Source organism: Cervus canadensis, chromosome 15 (assembly GCF_019320065.1).
Source record: "Cervus canadensis isolate Bull #8, Minnesota chromosome 15, ASM1932006v1, whole genome shotgun sequence".
In the NCBI taxonomy this organism is placed as follows: domain Eukaryota; kingdom Metazoa; phylum Chordata; class Mammalia; order Artiodactyla; family Cervidae; genus Cervus; species Cervus canadensis.
Window position 1 is genome coordinate 67,043,801 of NC_057400.1, and position 25,774 is coordinate 67,069,574.

The following is a 25,774-nucleotide window of genomic DNA, read 5'->3' on the forward strand; positions in this document are numbered from 1 at the left end:
ACACCTGGAGTAACAGGCAAATTTGGCCTTGGAGTACAGAATGAAGTGGGGCGAAGGCTAATAGAATTTTGCCAAGAGAACTCACTGGTCATAGCAAACACCGCCTTCCAACAACACAAGAGAAGACTCTACACAAGGACACCACCACATGGTCAACACCGAAATCAGATTGCTTATATTCTCTGCAGCCAAAGATGGAGAAGCACTATAGAGTCAGCAAAAGCAAGACCAGGAGCTGACTGTGGCTCAGATCATAACTCCTTATTGCCAAATTCAGACTTAAATTGAAAAAGTAGGGAAGACCACTAGACCATTCAGGTATGACCTAAATCAAATGTCTTATGATTATACAATGGAAGTGAGAAATAGATTTAAGAGACTAGATCTGATAGATAGAGTGCCTGATGAACTATGGAAAGAGGTTCATGACATTGTACAGGAGAGAGGGATCAAGACCATCCCCAAGAAAAAGAAATGCAAAAAAGAAAAATGGCTCTCTGAGGAAGCCTTACAAATAGCTGTGAAAAGAAGAGAAGTGAAAAGCAAAGGAGAAAAGGAAAGATATACCCATCTGAATTCAGAGTTCCAAAGAATAACAAGGAGAGATTAAAAAAAGCCTTCCTCAGCGATCAATGCAAAGAAATAGAGGAAAACAATAGAATGGGAATAACTAGAGATCTCTTCAAGAAAATTAGAGATATCAAGGGAACATTGCATGCAAAGATGGGCTCAATAAAGGACAGAATGGTATGGACTTAACAGAAGCAGAAGATATTAAGAGGAGGTGGCAAGAATACACAGAACTATACAAAAAAGATCTTCATGACCCAGATAATCACAAAGGTGTGATTACTCACCTAGTGCCAGACATCCTGGAATGTGAAGTCAAGTGGGACTTAGGAAGCATCACTATGAACAAAGCTAATGGAGGTGATGGAATTCCAGTTGAGCTATTTCAAATCCTAAAAGATGAAACTGTGGAAGTGCTGCACTCAATATGTCAGCAAATTTGGAAAACTCAGCAGGGGCCAGAGGACTAGAAAAGGTCAGTTTTCATTCCAGTCCCAAAGAAAGACAACCCCAAAGAATGCTCAAACTGCTGCACAATTGCACTCATCTCACACACTAGTAAAGTAATGCTCAAAATTCTCCAAGGCAGGCTTCAGCAATACGTGATCCGTGAACTTCCAGATGTTCAAGCTGGTTTTAGAAAAGGCAGAAGAACCAGAGATCAAATTGCCAAATCTGCTGGATCATCAAAAAAGCAAGAGTTCCAGAAAAACATCTACTTCTGCTTTATTGACTATGCCAAAGCCTTTGACCGTGCGGATCACAATAAACTTTGGAAAATTCTGAAAGCGATGGGAATACCAGACCACCTGACCTGCCTCTTGAGAAGCAAGGTCTGTATGCAGGTCAGGAAGCAACAGTTAGAACTGGACATGGAAAAACAGACTGGCTCCAAATAGGAAAAGGAGTATGTCGAGGCTGTATGTTGTCACCTTGCTTACTTAACTTATATACAGAGTACATCATGAGAAATGCTGGGCTGGAAGAAACACAAGCTGGAATCAAGACTGCCGGGAGAAATATCAATAACCTCAGATATGCAGATGACACCACCCTTACGACAGAAAGTGAAGAAGAACTAAAGAGCCTCCTGATGAAAGTGAAAGAGGAGAGTGAAAAAGTTGGATAAAGCTCAACTTTCAGAAAACTAAGATCATAGCATCCAACCCCATTACTTCATGGCAAATAGATGGGGAAACAGTGGAAACAGTGGCTGACTTTATTTTGGGGGGCTCCAAAATCACTACAGATGGTGATTGCAGCCATGAAATTAAAAGACGCTTACTCCTTCGAAGGAAAGTTATGACCAACCTAGATAGCATATTAAAAAGCAGAGACGTTAACTTTGCCAACAAAGGTCTGTCTAGTCAAGGCTATGGTTTTTCCAGTAGCCAGGTATGGATGTGAGAGTTAGACTACGAAGAAAGCTGAGAGCCAAAGAATGGATGCTTTTGAACTGTGGTGTTTGAGAAGACTCTTGAGAGTCCCTTGGACTGCAAGGAGATCCAACCAGTCCATCCTAAAGGAGATCAGTCCTGGGTGTTCATTGGAAGGACGTGATGCTGAAGCTGAAACTCCAGTACTTTGGCCACCTGATGCAAAGAGCTGACTCATTGGAAAACACCCTGATGCTGAGAGGGATTGGGGGCAGGAGGAGAAGGGGATGACAGAGGATGAGATGGCTGGATGGCATCACCGACTGATGGACATGAGTTTGAGTAAACTCCAGGAGTTTGTGATAGACAGGGAGGCCTGGTGTGCTGCGGTTCATGCGGTGGCAATGAGTCGAACACAGCTGGGTGACTGAACTAAACTGAACTGAAAATGGGCATTATGATAATACCTAGTACATAAAAGTTCTTTTGAGGGTTAAAATAGATAATTTAAAGCAAAGCAGAATAAAGCCTGACTCATAGTAAGTGATATTATAAGTCAGAAATTTTTAGTATTACTACTTTTATTACTCAAAAACTTACCTGATCACCTGGCTTTCCACCTTCCCCAGGAGGCCCTGGAGGACCAGGAAGCCCCTAAAGTAAAAGTAAGAACATAAACCTGTGTCTCCATGGAAGTTAATAGGCCACTAGTGTTAACACTTCACCCTTTACAATGTATGGATCTCCCTTACTATTTTCAAGAACATGATACTGTTCAAACAAAAGTTGAGCAAAATAAAACTAGAAAGCTATACCCTCTAATGTAACACAGAAGCTAATCCTTTTGTGGGTGTAGATTTTCATTTGCACACCACTTAGCAAAAATGATTATGTAGCAATAGGTTCTTTATATTTGTGAAGTATTTAATGGCTCTCAGAACAACATTTTAAGCTGATAGAATAAATATGGAAAGTTAGCCTGCAACTTTTCCCCCAAATTATGATTACCCAATTGTATTAAATATTCTACCAACATATTTAGATAAATCACAAAAATTTGTTCAACAAAAAAATTTATGGCTGAGCCCCTTCACCTAAAAACTGTCACAACATTGTTAATCTGCTATACCTCAATACAACATAAAACGTTTAAAGGAAAAATTTTAGACACCAATAAATTAGATAAGCCTTAATATAGTTAAATAAATCCTACTGAGATAGCAAAAGCATTTTATAATTTTTAATTTGTTAAAAGGTTTGGGTTTTGGTCAGTTTTTCAGGGGAAGTGTATTCCTGTTCTTTGAACAAAATTGTTTGATTTCATCCAAATGTCTATCCTATTTACTAAAAGAGGAATTGCTTCTTTGAAAATTGTAGAATGTCACATCATTCAACTTTATCCTTTTCATAAAGAAGCATTTTATTGAGGGAAGAAGGAAGGGAAGATGGGGTCAGTGCGTACCTGAAAGCCGGTGGGGCCTGGAGGACCCTGCTCTCCTCTCTCCCCGGCTAGACCCTGAGTGACAAAGAAAAGAGAACCATGAACCCCAGGAGGCAGGGCTACTCGCTTCCTCTCTGCATGAACTACCCAAGTATTCATATTTCTTTGCATTTCTTCCAATCACAAGTTTTTCACTTTAGCCAGATAATAAACTAGTCCTAAAAATCACCTAATGGTATTGTTTGAAGTCCTTCATGGTGTGAAAATACCTCCTAAAGCCAGCAAAGAAACTGACAACGTGTTCCTTTTTTTATCCAAACATAAGTGTCTGCAGTCAACTGTAAAATTTGTGGGAAAACTGACTATTGGACACAGACAAATTCTTTACTTTTTTATACCCAATCTAATGTTTCCATTATAGTTTCTCAGTGTTATAAGAAGTATTAATCAAACTTTCAAAACTAAAATAGAGAAAGCAAAGCTAACATTTTAGAAAGATATTTAAATTGCCCCAGTTCAAAACAAATAAACATGCCAAATGATAAACAGGTTTTAGACTCCTAGGATGAAAATAAACCTCAAAAGATATTATTCCTTTAAGGAATAAGGAATAATAAGTAGGAAATAATAAATTTATATAAGTTTATATTATATAATTATAACTTCTATCATAATAATTCATAATTATATATAACATAATGTATTATTATTCATAATTATCTTCCAGCTTAAATAAATTTCTATAAGGTTTAATATTAGAAAAATAGGCATATTTTAAATAAAATACAGTATAAAATATTTGTCAGATACTATTTTCCTAGCTGCTATATTTTTCAACTGTGACAACACAAAGATGATGAAGTAGCTTTTGCCATTAACATTCATAGAAGCTTAAAATAATAAGGCAGGAGATGCCTTTTTATTTCAGCTATCAAAAGATATAACTGAAATTCTTTCACCTTGCACTTTCTTACTTGCTTCCCCCTGAAACTTATCCATATGTAAAGTCAAGTCTTAGAGATAAGACAACCATCATTGACAAATGTAATGTGAATATATTCTCAATAAAACTTACCGGGGGCCCCACAGGACCAGAAGGACCAACTTCGCCATCTTTTCCAGGAGCTCCCTAGCATCACAGAGAGATAATATATGAGGTGAGGCCAAGAGAATTTGGATAATTCCATTTTTTTTTTCCTTAGCATAAAATGGGTAGTTACCCTCTGCCCAGGAACACCAGCATTTCCTGCTTCTCCAGGTTTTCCAGGATCACCCTAGAGAATCAATACAAACTAACTTAAGTTTCAGTAACAACTGATTGACAGTTGTTATAGCAAGTGAGGATTATGATGAGATGGCAACATTATACACGGTACTTACATTGCTACCTTTAGGGCCTGGAAGACCCATACTCCCAGGCTGCCCTCTGATTCCTATGGAGCCTGGAGGACCTGGCCGGCCATCTTCTCCTGGAGCACCCTACAAAATTGACAGGAGGAATGCAAGTTTCACATTAGTTCTCTCTAAGTGTCACAGCACCCAAACTGTCACTCATTTTTGCATACTATAAAAGTTATATAAGCTTTAAACTGTGCTACATTTTTATGTTAGCAAACCAGAATAGTTGAGTATTAAAAAAAATACTGCCGAGATATTTTAGTACTTAGAACAGAGACTTAATTCTTATTCTATATATGTTTCATCTTTATATCTCTTTACACTCTCATATTAATAGGGGAAATCCTTCTCTTCTTTCATTTACTCTTATATGTGGTAATGAAATCTCAGGACTTCTGTTTCACATGTACAATATAAACGAAGGGCCCAGAACATGTGAGCTGTCAAATTTTATACCTACTTATCTCTTAAATGTATAAGATTGGAAGGATATCAAGAAACAAGATTGTTACTAATAGACAAATTCTACAAATATTCATAAATACATCATTTCAAGTTTTTCATTTATGTCAGAGAAGTAATCACAATCTCAAACATTTATTTTTTTCAATGTGTGATCAATTTTTGGTCAATTTGAAAATACTCAGAGCCTTAGGATTTGCTTCCAGGAGGGGAGGGTGTGTTTCAGACATGATCAGCACCCACACAATCAAAAACATTGGTATTGTTCAGCTGATAGGTCATGTCTGACTCTGCAACCCCATAGACTGCAGTGCACGAGACTTCCCCATCCTTCCCTGTCTCCCAAAGTTTGCTCAACATACATTAACCTTAACTAAGGATCTTACCATTCAAGCTGCGTGTCTATTGAGAAATATTAATGGTGGTGGACTTTTGTTTAAATCACTTACCAAAGGTCCAAGTTTTCCTTCGGGACCTTGGACACCAGGATTTCCTGTCAGACCCTAAAAATTAAAAGCAACTGTCAGTTTGCTGCTGACCTACCGCTGAAATAAAGATTCTAAAGAGTAAGCCAGCCCAGGTTGGATGCATGAGACAAGTGCTCGGGCCTGGTGCACTGGGAAGACCCAGAGGAATCGGGTGGAGAGGGAGGTGGGAGGGGGGATCGGGATGGGGAATACGTGTAACTCTATGGCTGATTCATATCAATGTATGACAAAACCCACTGAAATGTTGTGAAGTAATTAGCCTCCAACTAATAAAAAAAAAAAAATTAAAAAAAAAATAGCACTGCATTTAAAAGATCCAGCCCTGTTTTGCAGTGCCCACTCTCAGGAACCTTAGGCTCCCCTAGACAAACTCAAGAGTTCCGTCATGGACTTCACCCAAACTGGCTCCAGAGGATACAGGACAGACAACACAACATGCCAACAAGGTACCCTAGGTGGAAGCCTCCACTGGGAGAAGTCCGCCCAGCACAGCCTTCAGGGCCAATGTCCAAGCCTCCTGTAATGGGAGGCCCATGTGAGGAAATCCGTCTACATGGGAAGTGCAGGGAGCCACCCTGGTTTGAAATCTCAAGGTAACCGATTTTTTTTAACAGCACCTTGGACTTAGTATGCCAGTCCTAGCAAGGCGAAGGCCCAGGTACAAGTCTCTACAAACTCAAGAAATACAATAGCCATGCCTCCTACCAGGTTCTTAGTATCCTTCAGAGTCCTCCAAGTTTGAAATCTATAATCAGGAGTCATTTTTACTCAAAGTAATTGGCCATTCAGTGGGCATTCCACCTTCACCATGTATCTAGAGAAGATTATCAACGCAAAGAGGAACCCAAGGACTGGTTCTCACATAGAAGGAGAGAGAAAGGGTGGTAGGAGACTTTTACTCCTACCTCTAATGCAGGGTTCAAGATAAAGAACTTATACTGAGCCAAATTTATCTTTCCAAGCAACTTTTCTATAATTTTTTCTCTTTAAGGGGCGTTGTTGACAACTGAATATGAGTATTTACATAGTTTGAATGAATTTTCAAATGACATTTTGTTAAAGTGAAATTTACCAGGAACACTCTCTGGTAAAAGTCAAATTGTTGTTTATTAGCAAATAAAGGAAAACTATAAAAATTGATAAATTGGAAAAAAAATTGATAAATTGGATCTTTTTGAATCAAGTGGTAAATTTATTAATACATAACCCTTTGAAAAAAGGAGATTAGAAGTTACTAGTTTTTTCTATACATGATAAAAATAACAAACAATCCATAAGGAATAAAGCCAAATCCATAAAAAAAAATGCTCCAAGTTGTGATATCAAGTTACTAAAAAAATAAAACCTTTAAAAATGGATTCTCAGGAGCATAGCCCTTGGGTTGATGTAGCAAAAACTTGCTGTGTTCTTACCCGAGCACCTGGAAGCCCAGGTTCACCTGGACGTCCTGGGTCCCCCTGACCTCCTTTAGGTCCTGAAGAGCCAACAGGACCCCTCTCTCCTTGAGCGCCCTGTTCCAAAGCAAAGTAGAACACGTCATGAAAAAAAGGAATGCAGGCAAACAAAAGCAACTGTATGTAAAACCCTTGTTTTATAAATCAAACCACTAGTGTAAAAGAATTGGTCAAAGTGGGTACAAAGACCTCTTTGTAAAGCATGTCACTTCACATTTTATTCTCATTTGGATTCCTTGCAATAAAGGTTTTTCATCATTATTTAATGAGAGTTGTGTTTAAAGCCTCACTCCAATAACTTAGATTTAGAAACCCCAGAATTTTAAGAGTCTAAATTTCTCAAAAAAGGAAGCAAACTATATCAGCTAAAGGAAAGATTTATGATCTGTTCTTCTCAAGAACTTCCCTGAAAAGTTTGAAAAGCAAACTCCAATATACCTCCAACTATCATCCTTCTCCCTGAGGCCTCTATAATGAAGAAACTGCACAAGAGGGATCTGGCATTAGGTCTAATATCTATGTCCAACTCTTTTCTAGATCCAGAACCCACGTGAGCCAAAGCTAGATAACCATTCTGGACAATGGCATCTTTTGCAAAAGCACCCACAAGAATGTCAGTCTTGACAGGATAAACGTACCTTTGGTCCAGGTAAACCATCAGAGCCTGGAAAGCCACGATTGCCAGGAGCACCCTGCAAGTGACCAAAGTATGATTTTCAATTGTGGGTGTTTATGTAACATACACTGAATGGGTAATTTTTATTCTTAGTATTATAAGATTTTAGGAGCTATGATCAAGCCAACACAGCAATAGATATGTATAAGAAAAAGTAACCTGACTAAACGAAAGAAACTTTAAATTTTGAAATATATATATATATCTAAGTCGGAGAAGGCAATGGCACCCCACTCCAGTACTCTCGCCTGGAAAATCCTGTGGGCGGAGGAGCCTGGTGGGCTGCAGTCCATGGGGTCACGAAGAGTCAGACACGACTGAGTGACATCACTTTCACTTTTCACTTTCATGCATTGGAGAAGGAAATGGCAACCCACACCGGTATTTTTGCCTGGAGAATCCCAGGGACGGGGGAGCCCGGTGGGCTGCCGTCTATGGGGTCGCACAGAGTCAGACAAGACTGAAGCGACTTAGCAGCAGCATATATATAAGTACTGAGCCAAAATTATTCAAATAAAGAAATATTCTAATGCTTCACTGTAAAATCAAACTTTGAGAAAAATTGATACCTAGATATAGATACAAGAGGCAAAGAAATGGTACCATGTTTGACAACCACAGTGTCAGTGATTATAGGCATTAGTATTGTCTTGGATGTGAAACTGTTTACATTCTCTGAAGTTCTGTACAAAAGTAAGGTGATATTGTTAATCTTCCTTGCAGACCGGTTTCATTATAGTCCAGTCACAGCAACTTTTTCTGATCATTAAAGTCACTCAACATTTACAGGCTTCCTGGATGTGCATTTGTTGTTTGCTCTGCTGAAAATGTTCTTTCTTTCAAATTTCTTGCTGACTTATCCTCATCTTATAGATCTTATCTAGATGCCAACTTCTCAAAGAATCTCATTTCCTAAACACCTAATCTAACGACACATGACTGTCATATGGTTACTCTCTACCACATCACCCTGTTATTCTCTAAATGTAAAATGTGTGATTACACTGAGGAAATCAGAGTTGAAAGAGACACGTGTACCCCAATGTTCATCGCGGCACTGTTTACAATAGCCAGGACATGGAAGCAACCTAGATATCCATCGGCATACGAGTGGATAACAAAGTTGTGGTACATATACACAATGGAATATTACTCAGCTATTAAAAAGAATACATTTGAATCAGTTATAATGAGGAGGATGAAACTGGAGCCTATTATACAGAGTGAAGTAAGTCAGAAAGAAAAACACCAATACAGTATATTAACGCATATATATGGAATTTAGAAAGATGGTAACAATGACCCTATATGTGAGACAGCAAAATGGACACAGATATAAAGAAGAGACTGTTGGACTCTGTGGGAGAAGGTGAGGATGGGATGATTTGAGAGACTAGCACTGAAACATATATATTACCATATGTGAAACAGATCACCAGTCCAAGTTTGATGCATGAGACAGGGTGCTCAGGGCTGGTGCACTGGGACAACCCAGAGAGATGGAATGAGGAGGGGGTGGGAGGGGGGTTCAGGGTGGGGGACACAGGTACACCTGTGGCTGATTCATGTCAATCTATGACAAAAACCACAATATTGTAAAATAATTAGCCTCCAATGAAAATAAATTAATTAATTAAAAAAATAAAATATGTGATTATATTTTTATGTATAGGTTGACTTATTTATTGCTTACCTCCCCACTAAACTATTGTTTACTATCTCTCCATGGAGGCTGGGACCATAGCACTCTTGTTCACTGATGTGTCCCAAGCACCATGTATCAAAATTGGCATGGAGCAGTTGTTCGATCAATGTTATTGAGTGAATGACTAAACAATGATTAGACAGTTGGCTTCCTTAATTCACAGATAGCTATACTGAACTGTGTAATATACCTGCTATCATTTCTCTTAACTGCTCTAGTTTTCCTCAATTTCCCAAAAGTTCCTCGAGTAATCTCCCCACAACTATAAGAATTTATTTTGTTATTCAAATTTTACCCTTTCTCCCATTGGGCCCGGAGGACCAACTGTTCCTGGATCACCTCGGGGACCTCGTTTGCCTTCTTCACCAGGTGGGCCAATTGGGCCCTGGATACCATGTGGCCCCTATTGAAAGCAGAAGGACAGATAACAGAAAGAACCATTCATCAATCGGGTTACAGTCAAAAGAGTTCAGTGAGTCACAAACTTTAAACTATAGCAAGTGAACTATTTCCATCAAAAAGTATAATTCTCTTTATCATCCTTTTAAATACTTGAGTATTTTGGGCTTACACTTTGGGATCACATTCATGCTCCTCTTATCAGTTAAAAGAAAGAAAACCTTACCGGTTCCCCTTTTGGTCCAGCTTCTCCTTTGAAACCTGGGACTCCTGGATCCCCCTAAAATAGGAACATAGAAAACTATAAGAACCAGGATATTTATCCAGCCCAACCTGCTTTAATTGTTACAGTGAATGGGCTTTAACAATTTCTGCAGCAGAGTCTGTACTGAATCAATAATACAGTAATTTTTTTAATGTACGCAAATCTTATAGAATGTGAGTGAAGTTTTATAAAATCCAGTATTGTTAGGTAGCAATTTGTATATTTTACAGTGATCTTCAAGAGATTTACCCTTAAAATCTTATTTTTAATCATGCATAGTAGGATGATTAGAATAATTAAATTATTATTTCAATTTGATAATAAAAATTAGAACTAACAATGACAACTTCAGTAGGTATATCTATTTAGGGTTTCTTTTAGGAAATAGATTTTGTTCACCCAAAACCAAAGTAATTTTATATCTATGCAGTATTTATTAAGATTTGACAACTTGAAATAGGGTATTTTATGTTTAGAGTATTCTAGGATTTGGGGGCATGTATAGGATTTTGGTCTTTATATACCAACTGTACTTTTATTTGTGGGAACCAAATTGCTAAACTGAGAACATGATAAAATCAAATGTAAAATATCAGCAACATTTATGTTTTTATAAATTTGTCATCAGTATTTGAAAAGGATTTATCAGTGTAGCCAATTACTTATAACAGAATCCAAAATATTTGTTTTAAGTAGTACTAGCAAAAGTTTAATTTTTTTTTATATCAAGCTAAAAGACACATAATTACAACTTCTCAGTATTTATTTCTTAAGAACTAACCGTACTACTTTACCAATAGATGAATACACAAATATAAAATATACAAATTTCTACAAAATATGGATATTCATTCTATATAAACAATATGTTGGAGTCACTTTTCAAGAATAAATCTCAAGATATAGCTGTTGAACACATGTTAGCCACGCTGTGATTTTAAATCCCCATGAAACTTCTATATTTCCCCATATCGGCTTGTAAAATATTCTCATAATATTTATCATTCAACTATTTATAAAATTCTATGAGGTGGATCATTAAGTTATGACCTTACTATTTTAAATAAAAGAACACTAAAATTGAATAAAAGGCATTAATTTTCCACTTTGAATATAAACAAATAAATTGTACATTAACATTTGGCTTCCACTTTACAAAAATTTCTATCTTCATCTGCCTCATTCAGATAAGTTACATTATCTATGTTTCACTGTATTTCATAACCTATTATTGATATTGATATTTCTCTGGTGACATTAGATGTATTATATAGGGTGATAATTCTTTGAAGGACATTACCGGTTGGCCTCGAATTCCAGGAGGTCCAGTGCTACCCTGAGGTCCTGGAGATCCAGGGGGTCCTGCTAAGCCAGGAGGACCAGAAGTACCCGGAGAGCCCTATTGGAATGCAAGAGTAATAAGCAGAGAGCTCAGCACAGTCTATGGTCACCGTCCAAAGCGCACTGTGTCCCTGTGAACTTCCCGTGGCTTAAATGCAGTTAGTTACTCACCGTTGGGCCTTTGGCACCAGGTGTACCATCAGTTCCTACTGCACCCTAAAGGACACAGGAAAAGTTCACAAGATATTAAGCCATATGTTGGGTGGGATTCAGATGTCCACCCACCTTCCAAAAGGAAGCAGAAAAATTTAACCAAAAAAAAAAAAAAGGGAGGGATAAAGAAATCAACCATTCTATCATAAAAGTCACTTTTATGATTAATTATCTTTTCCATAAAATAGACAAAATTTGCAGAGTTGACAAGGGAAATGTTTTTTTTTTTTTTCCTCATGAGTTCTAACAGTCAGAATTGAAAGAGAATATTTTAAAATAGATTGCCTTTGTTCTGATGTTATAAAGCACATCCAACTTGGAGTGACAAGGAACTTACAGGAAGACCTTGGGAGCCAACAGGACCAGGTGGCCCAGTTTCACCTCTTTGCCCCTGGGGACCTTCAGGGCCTCGTGCCCCAGTGGGACCTGCTTCTCCCTAAAGGGGTACAAGAGGGAAATGTTAATTTCAGAAAAGCCTAAATGCGATGTGGTTCAAAGCTGACTGCTTGTTTGGAGTTTTACATTTTACACCTAATCGTTTGAAGAGGTCAAGAGCACCAAGCAGTTTACAAGGGGTGTACGCCTGATTTTTCTTCAAGGGTGGGCATATTTCCCCAACCTTGTGGATGCTATGGTGCCTACAGCATGTTAGAGCAGAGCTCCTGGTCAAGGTCACCTGATAGCTTTGAAACACCCCAGTTTTCAACCCCAGATAGGAGTCCAGATAGTAAAAATATAGGATGCCTGGTTAAGTTTTAATTCAGATAAAAAACAATGGATCTCAGTGTCACTCTGTCCCATGCAATGTCTGGAAAACATTTACACTAAAAATTTATTCTTTTTTTATTTGAAATTCAAATTTACCTGGGTTTCTATATTTTATCCAAGATACTAAATACCTAATGTAGGTCAAATCCTAGAGGAACCTGGACCTGGAATTTTAGGACTAAAAATTCTAAGCTTAGGGGGTCTCATTGGTATCAATAAAACATACAAAATTTCTATTGAATCCTATTATCCTTCACTGAAATACAAAGAACTAGATGTGAAAGTTTATTCTTCATGCAGAGAGCCAGAGACCCTGGAAGGAGATTACAGTTATAGCAGAATTAGACCGAAAACAGACTGTGGCGGGGGGCGGTCTTTGTGTTGGGGGGGGGCGGTCTTTGTGTTGGGGGTGGGGGGTGGAAAACAATTTCTGAGAGAAACCGTTTCTCAAGGTGTTTAACTTTATTAAGTAGTTCTCAGTAGCCAACAGGCAGTACTAGAAAAACCCAGGAGGAGAGAGAAGTGTCCAGAGTGAACCATTATATAAACTACGACGGCTACTGAAGTCTGGTTCAGAAGCCACGGTAGGTGCAGAAACCACTTCCTGCCAAGTCAGGGTCCTGGGCTCTTGGGTATTCTTTCTTGAATTCTCTAGCCAGAGCTCAGTTTGAACGTGGAGAGTCTCACAGTGAGAGAGAGAGAGAGGGAAGGGATTTTGCATACTTTCATTGAGGTACACAGGGAGGTTGGGCCCCCCAAGGTCAAGAGTCAGGAGCAGTAGCCTTGGGACTTCGGGGAGCAGGCCAGATACAGAGGGGAAGAGAGAGGGTCCTCCTCGGCTGAGCTCACAGCGGGCTCTCAGTCAAAGGAGGGGCTGCTTCCCGAACTGTCAGAGGGCGCCATTTTAAAATAAAACAGCCACATCCCTGCGGCACGGAATTTACAGTCAATGTTAGAGAGAGCCAGAAAAATAATTTGACTTGATGACTCCCACATTTCAAAGAGCATTTGAAATGTCAACTATAGACTGTTTGTTTGCTTGCTTGTTTCAAAGTTCAAACCCAGTTTGAGCGAGCCCACTAACAAGAAGCATGAGCCTACAATGAGGGCGTCCTCTGCCTCAGGTGCTATGTTGTGCGTGTGTGTACTAAGTCCAGTCGTGTCCAACTCTTTGTGACCCCATGGACTGTAGCCCACCAGGCTCCTCTGTCCATGGTATTCTTCAGGCAAGAATACTGGAGTGGACTGCCATTTCCTTCTCCACAGGATCTTCCTGACCCAGGAATCAAAACCACTTCTCCTGTGGCTCCTGCATTGCAGGTGGTTTTACTGCTGAGCCAGTATCATGTTTTTCAAAATTTGAAAGTAGTGTTCTGAGTTTATTCACTAATTTAGCTTATATAATCTTAATAACCTCTTACTGCAATCCCTGAATTTATCATCCAAAGTACTTGGGAGAAGGAACAAACTGTGACTCACTACAAATGTAAATCATCCCAGCAGAATATTTTAATCCATTCCCACGGGGAGAGCCAAATAACCTCCCTGCCCATTCCTTTAATGATTGTGTAAGTTGGGGGTACAAGGGGAGGGGGGAGGCAGATGTGAAGGACCATATTTCATGAAAGAACAGCCTTTTGACAACCCCTGATTTATTTTAACCTCCTATCATTTAGAGCATTATGCTATTTATTACTGCCAGACACAGTATTCAAGAACAGAGTTACAATTCGAATTAAACTTTTTCCTTGCAGCTGTTAAATTGTCTGGCATTAGAGTCCTAGTGCAATCAGATTCTTTGATGTTACAATTGTATGATTATAGGTAATTCTTTTTAAATTACTTATATAATAATATCATCTTTTTCTTTTTTTCTTCTTTTTTTTCATTTTCTATTTTTTTCCCTACCATAATGGACATTGAGAGCACTCTAGGCGCTTTCCTTAGTCAACAGCAACTTCTATACTCCTCAATGAATTAAATGACATTCTTTATTTGGGGATTCACGTACTTAAGTAATTCATGTCATCAAAAGCTACACATATTAACATCTTACCTTCATTCCAGGATTTCCTGGAAAACCAGCAGAGCCAGGTATCCCAAGAGGACCCTATTAAAGAAACCAGCAAAGTGATGAGACATGTGTTTTAATCAACATTTTATCAACATGTAATCTTTTATCCTTTGAACATTCTGTACTTTGATATATAGGAATAATCCACTTAGTATTTTAAAACACAAGAATAATATTATAATTTTATTATAAGAATCTTGCAATATTGATATGAGACATTGGTAGAAGAGGTGTCCAGTGGTATTAAGCATAACAGAATCTTCTAGTTGTAGCATATGACGGTAAGTCAGTCACAAACACAAATTGTCTGAAACAATTGCTTCTTGAGAAATTACTTTCTTTGTGTTAACCAAGTAATAGTTTTTAGAAAGTTACACATTGTACCAAAACCTAGAATCTCACTTTATAAAAATGATGCTTAAGAATCAGCTGGATACCTTAGAGTGATTTTTTTCAGGCTACTAGCAAATGAACATGTGTCACTATACTACCTTTGGAAAGGCATGAATGGAGTCTAAACCGTTGATTTAAAAGCTGAATTGAGAGGAAATTAGTGTAGATGAATTTCATTCTAGGTTATCTTGATTCTTCTCTCAGGATTGCATTTTAATGCCATCAACTTTTGCGTTAATAAAAGCCCTTTTAAGTTACACTTATTTTTCTTCCTATAGTTTGTTTCATTTTTGTGAGTAACGAGGGAGAAGAGATCTTAAGCACAAGTAATTTCAAATCCAATCTACCCTCATAGTATTTCCCTGAGTTTACTGTGGACCACACTATACTCTTATTCTTATCACATGCTCATCTTTCAAGACTAAGCTTAACAGTTGCTCCTCTTCGAGTCGTCCTGGAGATCTTTGCCTCACCACTGGGGTCAGTACAGCTAGGTCCCCTACTGCGTGTTGCTTCTCCTATTACAGCAGTTAACAGTAGCATTCTGCTACAGTATTAATTGTTATATCTTTCTTCTTTGATAGGAAAATGCTCAAAAACAAGCACAGTGGATTTATTGTCTTTTTACTCCAAGCATCTGGGACACAGCAGGTGCTTCATAAATGTTAATGAATGTACAAATGGAAGAATGAGTGAATGAATGAATGAATGAATATGAAAGCAATACACTCACCATCGGCCCAGGTTTTCCAGGCATGCCATGTGCACCTCGCTGCCCCTGAGCAGAAGAAGAGAGATGGTAAGAGTGCATTTCTATAGCACTTGCTGACAAGTCATTCACTTCACAAAAATTTCCATGTTAAAAAATTGGAGAATATCTATTAAGGTTGACAACAACCTTAGCTAGGTTAAGAGCAATAAAAATACACATTTATACAACATGGGTAAGGAAGCAATAAAACACATCTATCCAAGGATAAGAAATAAAAATCAAAATTGGAAATATAAAACTGTGTAAAATGATTTTGTTTTTACTTGAACACATCACCTTCTATCAAATGAGCTCAAAGACAGAGAAACTTTGAACACTGGGCTCTTCTTAATAGCTAGAATAATAATAATAATGTGTTTGGAGTAAAACAAAAAGCTAAAGCTCACATGCACACGCATATACTCACCCACAAAGGAAATTAAGTGATAGTGAATGCTGTGTGCGTCACCCAGATCCCCCTTCAGCACAGAAGTAAGCATCCTATCACCACTGGAAGTGTTGTAAGCTGATGGCTCACATCTGAGACCCTCCCCATAAACCGCTGCAAGATGGGAGCTATTCCAAGATTATGCCTGTGCCCTTCCATGGTCAATGTAGTGAAACAAAGGATTAGCCCCATTCAAACCAGTCTGAAGAGCCATTTCAGCTCCATAGTTCTCATGGAATGGAAGATTCATGGAGACTGAGGCCTCTGTTGCAAATGCAACACAGCTTTTAATTTCTCCTTGTAACAAGTCCTGCTTATTTCATTAATTTCTTCATAGGTATAGTTCCTGAGTGCACTCCTCAATAAATTCCCTGCACACAAGTCTTTGCTTTGATGCCAGTTCCGTGGAAAACTGACTCATATGCCATTGGTGCCAGAGATAGTCAAGAAAGCAGATGCTAAAATGGAATTTTTAATCTGACTTCCACACTGGCCAGCTGGTGATAGATGCGGTATGGAATTCTCTTGGCATGCTGTAGTGATGTAGTGGTAAATATTGTTTCCAACAGTGAACTGAGATAGGGTACACATGTAAGGGAATGGGGCTTTCCCAGGTGGCACCAGTGGTAAAGAACCTGCCTGCCAACATGGGAGATGTAAGAGACACAGGTTCGATCCCTGGGTTGGGAAGATCCCCTGGAGGAGGGCATGGCAACCACTCTAATATTCTTGCCTGGAGAATCCCATGGACAGAGGAGCCTGGTGGACTACAGTCCATGGGGTCACACAGAGTTGGACACAACTGAAGCAATTTAGCATGCACACAAGGGAATGGGCTATGGGTGCAATAGCGCAGGCATTTGAGAAGGTGTAGAGGATGTAACAATGATAAAGTTAATGGAATCCTATGGGTCTTGCTGAGTGAACCCACTGGAGAAAGATGTTGTAAGGCTGATGGTAATTAATTATCAATATAAACCTCCTTAGCAGCATTTAAAAATATTATCATCTTCTACAGCTAGAGGGAAGAAGAAGTTGAAGACCAGCCCAGGACTTAATGCTAAAGGTTTAAGTACTCTTGAAAAGGTTGAATTCTAAAACATGGAAATTCTGCTATGCCATGGTCAAGGCCCTTGATTGGAAGGATGGGCACTGAAATTTAGCACTGGGATATATTAAGAACTTTGAAATCTCAGGGACCCTGAAGCCTCTGGGCCTACAGAAGTGATCCTTTCCCATTAACAGTTTATACTTTCCTCTTGCTTAAAGATGATAGAGAGCCCTCTGCTTTACCAGACAATATAGCTACCCCCACCACTACCTGCTTCTCCCCTGGCCACTAGACCAAGAACTAGCATCAAGTCACAAAATAGCTTGGTTGAAGGAACGCTGTCTCTGATAAAAGAAAGAATAGATTATTTACCAAAAACACTGTAAGTTCTATACCTCATGCAGAGGCCGGATTCAAGAAAGAACACATGGGACTAGGTCTTAAAGGTATGGGATTGAGAGGGACAGGGTATAAAACTGGAGAATTTTAGTGATTTGGAAGCACTCTACCATAATATATATTTAACACCCAGATAAAGACTCTGGGAAATAGTATTAACAGAGAAAATAGCTTCTGGAAACTTGGAAAGAGCAATGGCCCACACTAAGTGAGGTAGAAACGCCAGAGCTGCCTGGGCAGACAGTCAAATAAGGCACAGAGAAGTAAACACAGCAGATTGAATATAATATATATGGCTGGATAAAATAAGAGCTCACTTTGGCTGACTTTATTTTTCTGGGCTCCAAAATCACTGCAGATGGTGATTGCAGCCATGACATTAAAAGACGCTTGCTCCTTGGAAGGTAAGTTATGACCAACCTAGAGAGCATATTAAAAAGCAGAGACATTACTTTGCCAACAAAGGTCTGTCTAGTCAAGGCTATGGTTTTTCCAGTAGTCATGTATGGATGTGAGAGTTGGACTATAAAGAAAGCTGACTGCAGAAGAATTGATGCTTTTGAACTGTGGTGTTTGAGAAGACTCTTAAGAGTCCCTTGGACTGCAAGGAGATCCAACCAGTCCATCCTAAAGGAGGTCAGTCCTGGATGTTCATTGGAGGGACTGATGTTGAAGCTGAAACTCCAATAATTTGGCCACCTGATGCAGAGAGCTAAATCTTTTGAAAAGACCCTGATGCTGGGAAAGATTGAGGGCAGGAGGAGAAGAGGATGACAGAGGATGAGATGGCTGGATGGCATCACCGGCACAATGGACATGATGTTGAGTAAACTCGGAGTTGGTGATGGACAGGGAGGCCTGGCGTGCTGCGGTTCATGGAGTTGCAAAGAGTCGGACACGACTAAGTGACTGAACTGAACTGAACTGATATTCTACAATATTCTCTACTTTTCCAGGGGACACTCTGCCTATAAGTGATAAGGAATGGTCTAGTGAGAGGGTCTCACTTGTTCTGAACCAAAGCCCTGACTTCAGTACCACTGAGAAGCTCTAAGGTGGTTGTCTTCTGTGGGATCATAGTAGGGGATGTGATCAACCTGGGACTCTTAATTCTAAAGATGATAAGATATTAAAATAAGAAAGGTCAGATGGCATCCTTAGTTGTCAAAAGAAAAGTGAGTGTAATGTAATGAACTGCAAGTTTGAAATATTAGCAAGTACAGCCTGACTTCCAGAGAGCTGTGAAGAGAATGAATAAAATAACTGCCCCTGCCCCAGGTTTAAGGTAGGTGGGCAGAGAGCAAGAGTATTTCTCAATCTGTACAATTAAAGGGCTTCCTAGGTGGTGCTATTGGTAAAGAAACTGCCAGGCAATGCAGAAGACATAAGAGATGCGAGTTTGATTCCTGGGTCTGGAAGATCCCCTGGAGAAGGGCATGGCAACCAACTCCAATATTCATGCCTGGAGAATCCCGTGAGGATTCTCAGAGGAGCCTGAAGGACTAGTCCACAGGGTCGTGAAGAGCATGACGTGACTGAAGCAATTTAGCAGGTACAATTAAAATCAATCAAGGGAAAATGATCAGGAGATTCTAATCTTTTAAAGGGTTTATCCATAGTATTACCTTTTAGGATTGTGAGGAACAAGAGATAAAGATGTTTAGAACACTTGGTAAATAATAAGTAATAACATTTTCTTAATTTCTTTATTAAAAAAGTAGGCAATGAATATACTTTGGTTATGTAAGACGTTAACATTAACAGAAGGTAGGTAAAGTGTACCTGGGAACTCTCTATTCTATCTTTGCAACTTTCCTGTAAACTTAAAATTGTTTCAAAATGAAAAGTATAAAAATTACAAAGTAAGTAAAGTAAAGTTTATTCTCCCTTAAAAGGCATATTCAACAAAGTATTTGAAAGAGCTAAAATACACATACTTACAGGAGCACCCTGTGGTCCAAGCCTTCCTCTCTCTCCTGGCATTCCTCTTGGACCCTATAGATGAGAGATAGAGAATACCTCTTGAAACATCTTACTTGAATCTGACAGTACTTTGATTTCACTTTTCAAATCAATTATTAATAAAATCACTACTCATTATAATTGGTCTAAATAGATTTCACTTAATCTAGCATTAATGGCCTAAGTCTATAATAATCCTGATTTGGTCACTGGGTACAGAAAAGAAAAGTACATTCAACAATTAAGAAAAACAATGTAATGCAGGAAGCCTTTTCTATTTGAAGGGGCAGTTCCTATAGGATACTTGCCTTTCAGCTGATAATAAAGAATTATTTCACCAGCTAACATATGCTCTCTATGTCTTTTTTTCCATTTAAATATTCTCTTAGCATAATCTAAAAAGCAAAGAAATAGCAACAAATTAAATTGATACGTACCAGCGGACCCATGGCACCCATTGGACCAGTAGGGCCAGCTTCACCCTAAAGCAAAAGTGAGATCACATTACAATACAGGAAGCCTACAATTGATATTCACAATATTCTCTTCCAAGTGTGTTATTTTAAAGGCTTATTTTCAAAGTGAGCATTTGAAAGGTATACTTTCAATAAAGGACCTCAAAACTATGCTGTATCACCTATTCTCAAAATACAATGGAAATTTAGTGTCTACAGAAATAAGTCTAAAATCAAATTGGGAATTTAAGCAAGATTTATGGGACAATCTTTTTTCACTTTCATTTTCTTTACACCTAGCCACATTAATCAAATTTTAATACAAATGCTTAGTCTATGTCTGATAATAAAAGTAAAATTTTACAAAACTAAAATTGACTATAATATCCCTTTAAGATCTCTTGTAGGAAGCTTAGAAATGACAAATTTAAAGCCAAATGCTTTTTCACACATGTATCTCATTGTACTTTGCATTAAAAAGTCATCTGCACTTCTTAGATGTTCTCTTTCCCTCTAGAAGCATAAATAAATTTGGTGAAGAAACAATGGCCAAAAGGCCCTAAAATTAAAAGGGTACTAAATGATGGGACCAACGAACCATCTAAACCTCTCTGATATTTTTAAAGAAGAATAAAGAGTGAATGTGTTTTACAGAGTGGATTCATAGTGCATCTTTATATAAAGGTAACACTCATCTTACATTGGTAGAAACCAAATGGCATGGTAGGGGTTTCCAGCAGCAAAGCAAGGTCATATCATGTATCCTCTTCAATCTACTACCACTCATCCATGAAAAATTATATTTATCTACTTAAGTGTTCATTCTTTATACTACTCTTTCCTCTAGAACTATTTAAGAACTATTCTATTAGTTCTATTCTAGAACTATTTAAGAACCAGAACTATTGGAAAAAAATTTAGACTTGAAGCAGAACAGAAATTCTGTTGTGACATTGTATTGAGATATTATTCATTTACCTTGGAACCAGTTGCTCCAACTTCACCTTTAGGGCCTTCAAGACCTTTGTGTCCCTGAGAAGAAAAATATAAATTTGTATTTAACAGCTTTTTTGAGCCTCAGGCAGGTAAAAGAAGAACCAAAAACAAGTTCACTGGAAGTGCCTTATGAAAACAGATTGCAAATTTAAAGTCGTTACTCAAAATGTTCCCAAATTCTCATCTCTTTTTTTTGAAAGTCTACTCAATGAAAATTAAAGTAGGGTTTCCCTCTTTAAATAACATTTTCAATTTGCAATGGCTCATCTTTCAAATTTTTGTGACTTCATAGAAATTTAATTAATAGAACCAGAAAATGTATGGTGGCCTTAGGGGAAACAAATGGTTATAGAATTTAGTTATAAAATATGGTTCATATCCAAGTGATTTTAAGAATATTTAATAACTAGTACAGCACAAGCGTTCTAATCATAAGCTCAACCACTCAAAACAGAGGCCAGCCAATGTACACTGAGTGAATATCAACTATGCTTTCAGATAGATGTGTAATTTCTATGTACATATGCATGTAACTAATAGTTGCATATTCATTATCTTGAGTTAAAGAGAGAAGCATTCTACAGCCTTCCATGTCTGAGTTGGATCTGAGTTGACTAGGCCCCTGTGATCCAGTACACTTTATGGTATTATGTAAATATTCCACTATGTAGTAGTTGCCTATTTTCTTAAAGAAATCTCATTAGACTGAAGCTGAGAGTCATGGACATTTCTCATTTATCACTACTTTCTTATTTATAGCACAGTATTCAGCACATTGTAAGAACTCAAAACACATTTGTTTATAGAATCAAATGAAATTCAAAGGAAATGTAAAAAAGCATTGTGATTTTGGTAACTGACATCTACTGGAACCAGAGCCACTTAAGGGCAATTGACAAATGAAATTGTTAAGATTTTCAAGGTAATGCTCCCCAGACCCTACTCCATAAGCTAGGGTATCTAAAAGGATTACAGAGGATTGAACTTACTCGGTGACCCTTCAGGCCTGGAAGACCAGGAGCTCCAGGAAATCCTCGAGCTCCCTGTGGGGGGAAAAAAGAGATAAGGCATTTCAGAGTCATTAACTGCATAAAGCACTTTTTTTTTTTCCCCAAAAAAGATATTTGGTACATAGTTTTTTTTTTTTACCAACAAACCTAAGAAGAAAAAGGAGAAATATATTTTTATATGTCAAAATACTTCTAAGTTATCAAAAAATTAGCAAGACAAATGAAAACAAGTCTTACACAAAGACATGGGTTAATTCCAGGTGTTGATTTGATGACATTTTTAAATTTTCAAATGATATTGCTGTGTTATAATTAGTCAAGAATAAACAATAAGAAAATAAGCCTGAATCTACATTCTCTGTGTCTAAATCAAGTAGGTCAAGGTATAGGAAAAATAATCAGGAAACTTAAGGAAAATTATGCTTTCTCTCTTTTATATAGTGTTTTATTTGTGGTAGAATAATAAATGCATTTGTAGCAAATAAGTATAATCTATGTTTTCTGAACTTTTAAATATTATCAGTAGAGTATGATTAGAAATATTATATTAAACTGTTACAGAACTTTGTAATAAAATATTCAGGAGAAGCTTATGGATTTGTGATTGTTTAAAAAACTGAGAAAACGAAATATCCAACAGAAAAGAAAGTCAAGTAATACAAAGGTTGATTCCTTGACTCAACTTCTTAATTTGTCAATTCTGTGCATCCTTCGCCTAACTGTATAAATTAAAAAAAAAAACAAAAAGCCAGAAATCAGACACTAAGTCAAATCCAAAATGGCACAACTTCTTTGAAATTATGCTTGAAACTTTTTCCTCATACCCTCTTTAAATAGTTGAGGATCCAGTGACTTAATTACTCACTTATTCCAGTTATCTACATTAAATAGGTTTTGTGTTGAAGCCTATCTACTGTACCAGTCGAGTAAGCACTTTGATAGCACAGACTGACGCTATCAATTATTATCACTATCAATCTGCATATCCCTAACACTTAGCCTTCTGCCTTATTAGTAGGCATTCAAGAATAAAAACTGAATAAACAACTGAATAAAGAAATGACTTCCCATTCTTCATCTTCTTGACACTCATAGAGCTTTTCCTAAATCTTTCAAGGAACTTCTCTTGTCTTAGTACAATCTTACAGAGATGGCAAAATCCTTCTGTTCTGTATTACCGTACCCTTTACTTAGTGTTAACTAAATGAATGAATAAACAGCTCAATAAACAAACTTTGTATGATAAAAGCAAAGCAATAATTCTTCCATGACCTCTTTCAGGAAAAATGTCTCTGTAGTGTTTTGTAGGGGGTTATCACAGTAAGGGTACATCAAACCCTGCCCTCTGAACACATAAAGTTCCACTAAATCTTCTGTTTACACAGCCCAACTTAGGAATTCTTTCACTTCAAAAATGCCCTTTAAGTTTTTCCACTGGAATCCTGCCCTTTACTGAGATTCATCTCCCCACCATCCTGAGCAGAAACTCAGCATACATCCCTCTAAGCCTATAGAGGAATTACTGAGCTATGGTATTTCAAGCAATTAGTAAACTTTTGAGCTTTTGTGGTCTGCAAGGGAATTCTCCTGTGATTACATATCTCTAATATAGCAAGAAAATAAACCAGATGTACTAGCGCTCATAAAATTTTTCTCCTTCTGCTGACCCAAGACTGTCATCATACCCCAATCACACATCATTGCACGGCCCTTGCGGAGTGCATCTGTGACATGCTGGCGGGGCGCCTTTCTTCCCCGTGGAGGGCCCACGCTGTGAGTAGGTGCAAGTGTGCAGCAGGGCAGGAGTTCCAAGCCTGGATTGGTTCACACCGACATCTGTGCTAATGACTAAACCACCTGTCTTTGTCTGCAGGCTTTGTTTGCAGTCTGATGAGGGAAGAAAGGAAAAAGAGCAGGGAGCTGCAGGCCTGGTTTTATGTTCGAAACTAAATGATCCTTACAGTCCTGTGCTTAAATTCCCGTAAAAGATCATCAGCATTTGTTTGTCCAAAAAGTCCCTAGCATTGAACCTCATCAATTTTCATAAAGTAAATGGACAATAATTCAGTATAGTTGTATGTATATGGTGGTAGAAATATTAGGATATTACAGGAGATATAATAAGTAGGAGGTTGAATCAGTTTAGGGGATTCTGGACCAAGAGAAAGCCTAAGAGCAGGAACATTAGAGCATTTACGCTTACTTATCATTTTCTACCTTTCCCCACTGTCTCGGTAGCACATCCTAGGGGAGCACCTGTCAAAGTAACATGAGTGAAGAAAGACAGGTGGGTTCAGAGCAGCTAAATGACCCAGGTCTTGAATTCTGGTAGAGCTAGTTACTCTCCCTGTATTGAGCCAAGTGAGAAGACAACTGTTATGAGGAGACCTGGTGCTTAATATATCTGGTTACAAGCTTTTAGGAGAAAGAACATCAATAAAGAATTTCAGTCAACAATAGGGTTTGGGGAACAGCCAAAGAGGCGTCCTGTCCACAATTTATTGTTCTAGCATATAAAAAACAAATTAATAAACTCTTTAAACCTGTCATTTCTGACATATGAATACAAAATCTTTTGAAAAACTAAAAATATCTTTAAAAGATAAATTGGGATTGAGATATTATGAAAGGTAAGGAAGTCAAGCTGGTGACTTATCTGAAAATTTAGTACTCATTTTGGGAGAATCCATGTTAGGTTATAATTCTCTAGCTCTGGGAGGGTCATTCATATGGTGCCAATGCAAAGCTGGGAACTCGAATTAGCTCTCATCCTGGCAAAATGACCTGTTTCACAATAACAGAAGGGAACATGTCTTGGTGACAGTGTCTACTGTATGTGAAGGCAATGAATGGTGAGTTAGTTTTAAATGTTCTTTATTTTTTGAATTTTGTCTTTATATTTTTGTATTGATCAGTATAAACTTACCGGAGATCCTGCGAATCCCACTTCACCAGGTTTTCCATTTCTACCAGGCTCGCCCTTTATGGGAAAAAAAGCAAAGAAGAGGAAAGCAAAGAGGGACTTAAAATTTTCTCTTCTGAGACTAAATGACAAGTCAATTACAGATGAAAAATCTTGCTTGGAAAGTTCACATCCAATGGTCTAAGCAGTGTGGGGAATACAGCTCTACTCCTGAGGGCAGTCCATTATAGCAAGTCAGTCTGTGGAGATTCCATTCATTTATCAGAAGAAGAAATAAATATACTGGTCTGACCTAGCTCTCCATTTTACAAACATCAAAATTTGCACGCACACACACACACATACACACATGCCATGAAATTCTGCATCAACATGCAGCACTGAAACAGTGCTTCTCAAAATAAATTTACCATTTATTTCTTGTAATGAAAAAAAAATTAATAACTACCAGAGATATTTTCTTTATGGCCAAATTCATTGTAATCTACTTAAATAAATCTCATGACACACAAAAAGAAAATATTTTCATGTTTCAGTGCCAAATAGACATTAATGACCTACCTAATGATTTTATGCTCAACTTTGGTGCATCTAAGAGAGGAATTCAGGAAAGCAAATCTGTTGTTATACACTGTTCTTAAATGTTCTTAAGAACACTGATCACATGTTCTTAACGTTAAAATCTGAAATTTAGGCTTAACTTTAAAAATTCAATTAAAGAAATAACTTTTTGAGCATTGGAGAGCAATACTGACA

The 25,774-nt window shown here is 37.9% G+C and overlaps 1 protein-coding gene across 2 annotated transcripts in view; it reads right to left on the minus strand.

Annotated features, from left to right (window-relative positions):
- Positions 1 to 25,774, minus strand: part of COL5A2 (collagen type V alpha 2 chain) — a 151,884-nt gene that overhangs the window by 28,342 nt on the left and 97,768 nt on the right. The window contains exons 12-31 of one of the 2 annotated variants that reach the window (XM_043487638.1): positions 25,022 to 25,075; positions 22,075 to 22,128; positions 21,068 to 21,121; positions 20,072 to 20,116; positions 19,614 to 19,667; positions 15,757 to 15,801; positions 14,613 to 14,666; positions 12,126 to 12,224; positions 11,747 to 11,791; positions 11,535 to 11,633; positions 10,196 to 10,249; positions 9,866 to 9,973; positions 7,828 to 7,881; positions 7,148 to 7,246; positions 5,697 to 5,750; positions 4,768 to 4,866; positions 4,608 to 4,661; positions 4,463 to 4,516; positions 3,409 to 3,462; positions 2,547 to 2,600 (exon numbers count right to left, since the gene is read on the minus strand). In XM_043487638.1, coding sequence (XP_043343573.1) covers positions 2,547 to 2,600; positions 3,409 to 3,462; positions 4,463 to 4,516; positions 4,608 to 4,661; positions 4,768 to 4,866; positions 5,697 to 5,750; positions 7,148 to 7,246; positions 7,828 to 7,881; positions 9,866 to 9,973; positions 10,196 to 10,249; positions 11,535 to 11,633; positions 11,747 to 11,791; positions 12,126 to 12,224; positions 14,613 to 14,666; positions 15,757 to 15,801; positions 19,614 to 19,667; positions 20,072 to 20,116; positions 21,068 to 21,121; positions 22,075 to 22,128; positions 25,022 to 25,075 — 1,287 coding nt within the window. The remainder of the gene's footprint in view (positions 1 to 2,546; positions 2,601 to 3,408; positions 3,463 to 4,462; positions 4,517 to 4,607; positions 4,662 to 4,767; positions 4,867 to 5,696; positions 5,751 to 7,147; positions 7,247 to 7,827; positions 7,882 to 9,865; positions 9,974 to 10,195; positions 10,250 to 11,534; positions 11,634 to 11,746; positions 11,792 to 12,125; positions 12,225 to 14,612; positions 14,667 to 15,756; positions 15,802 to 19,613; positions 19,668 to 20,071; positions 20,117 to 21,067; positions 21,122 to 22,074; positions 22,129 to 25,021; positions 25,076 to 25,774) is intronic. The other variant, XM_043487639.1, reaches the window with a different exon arrangement.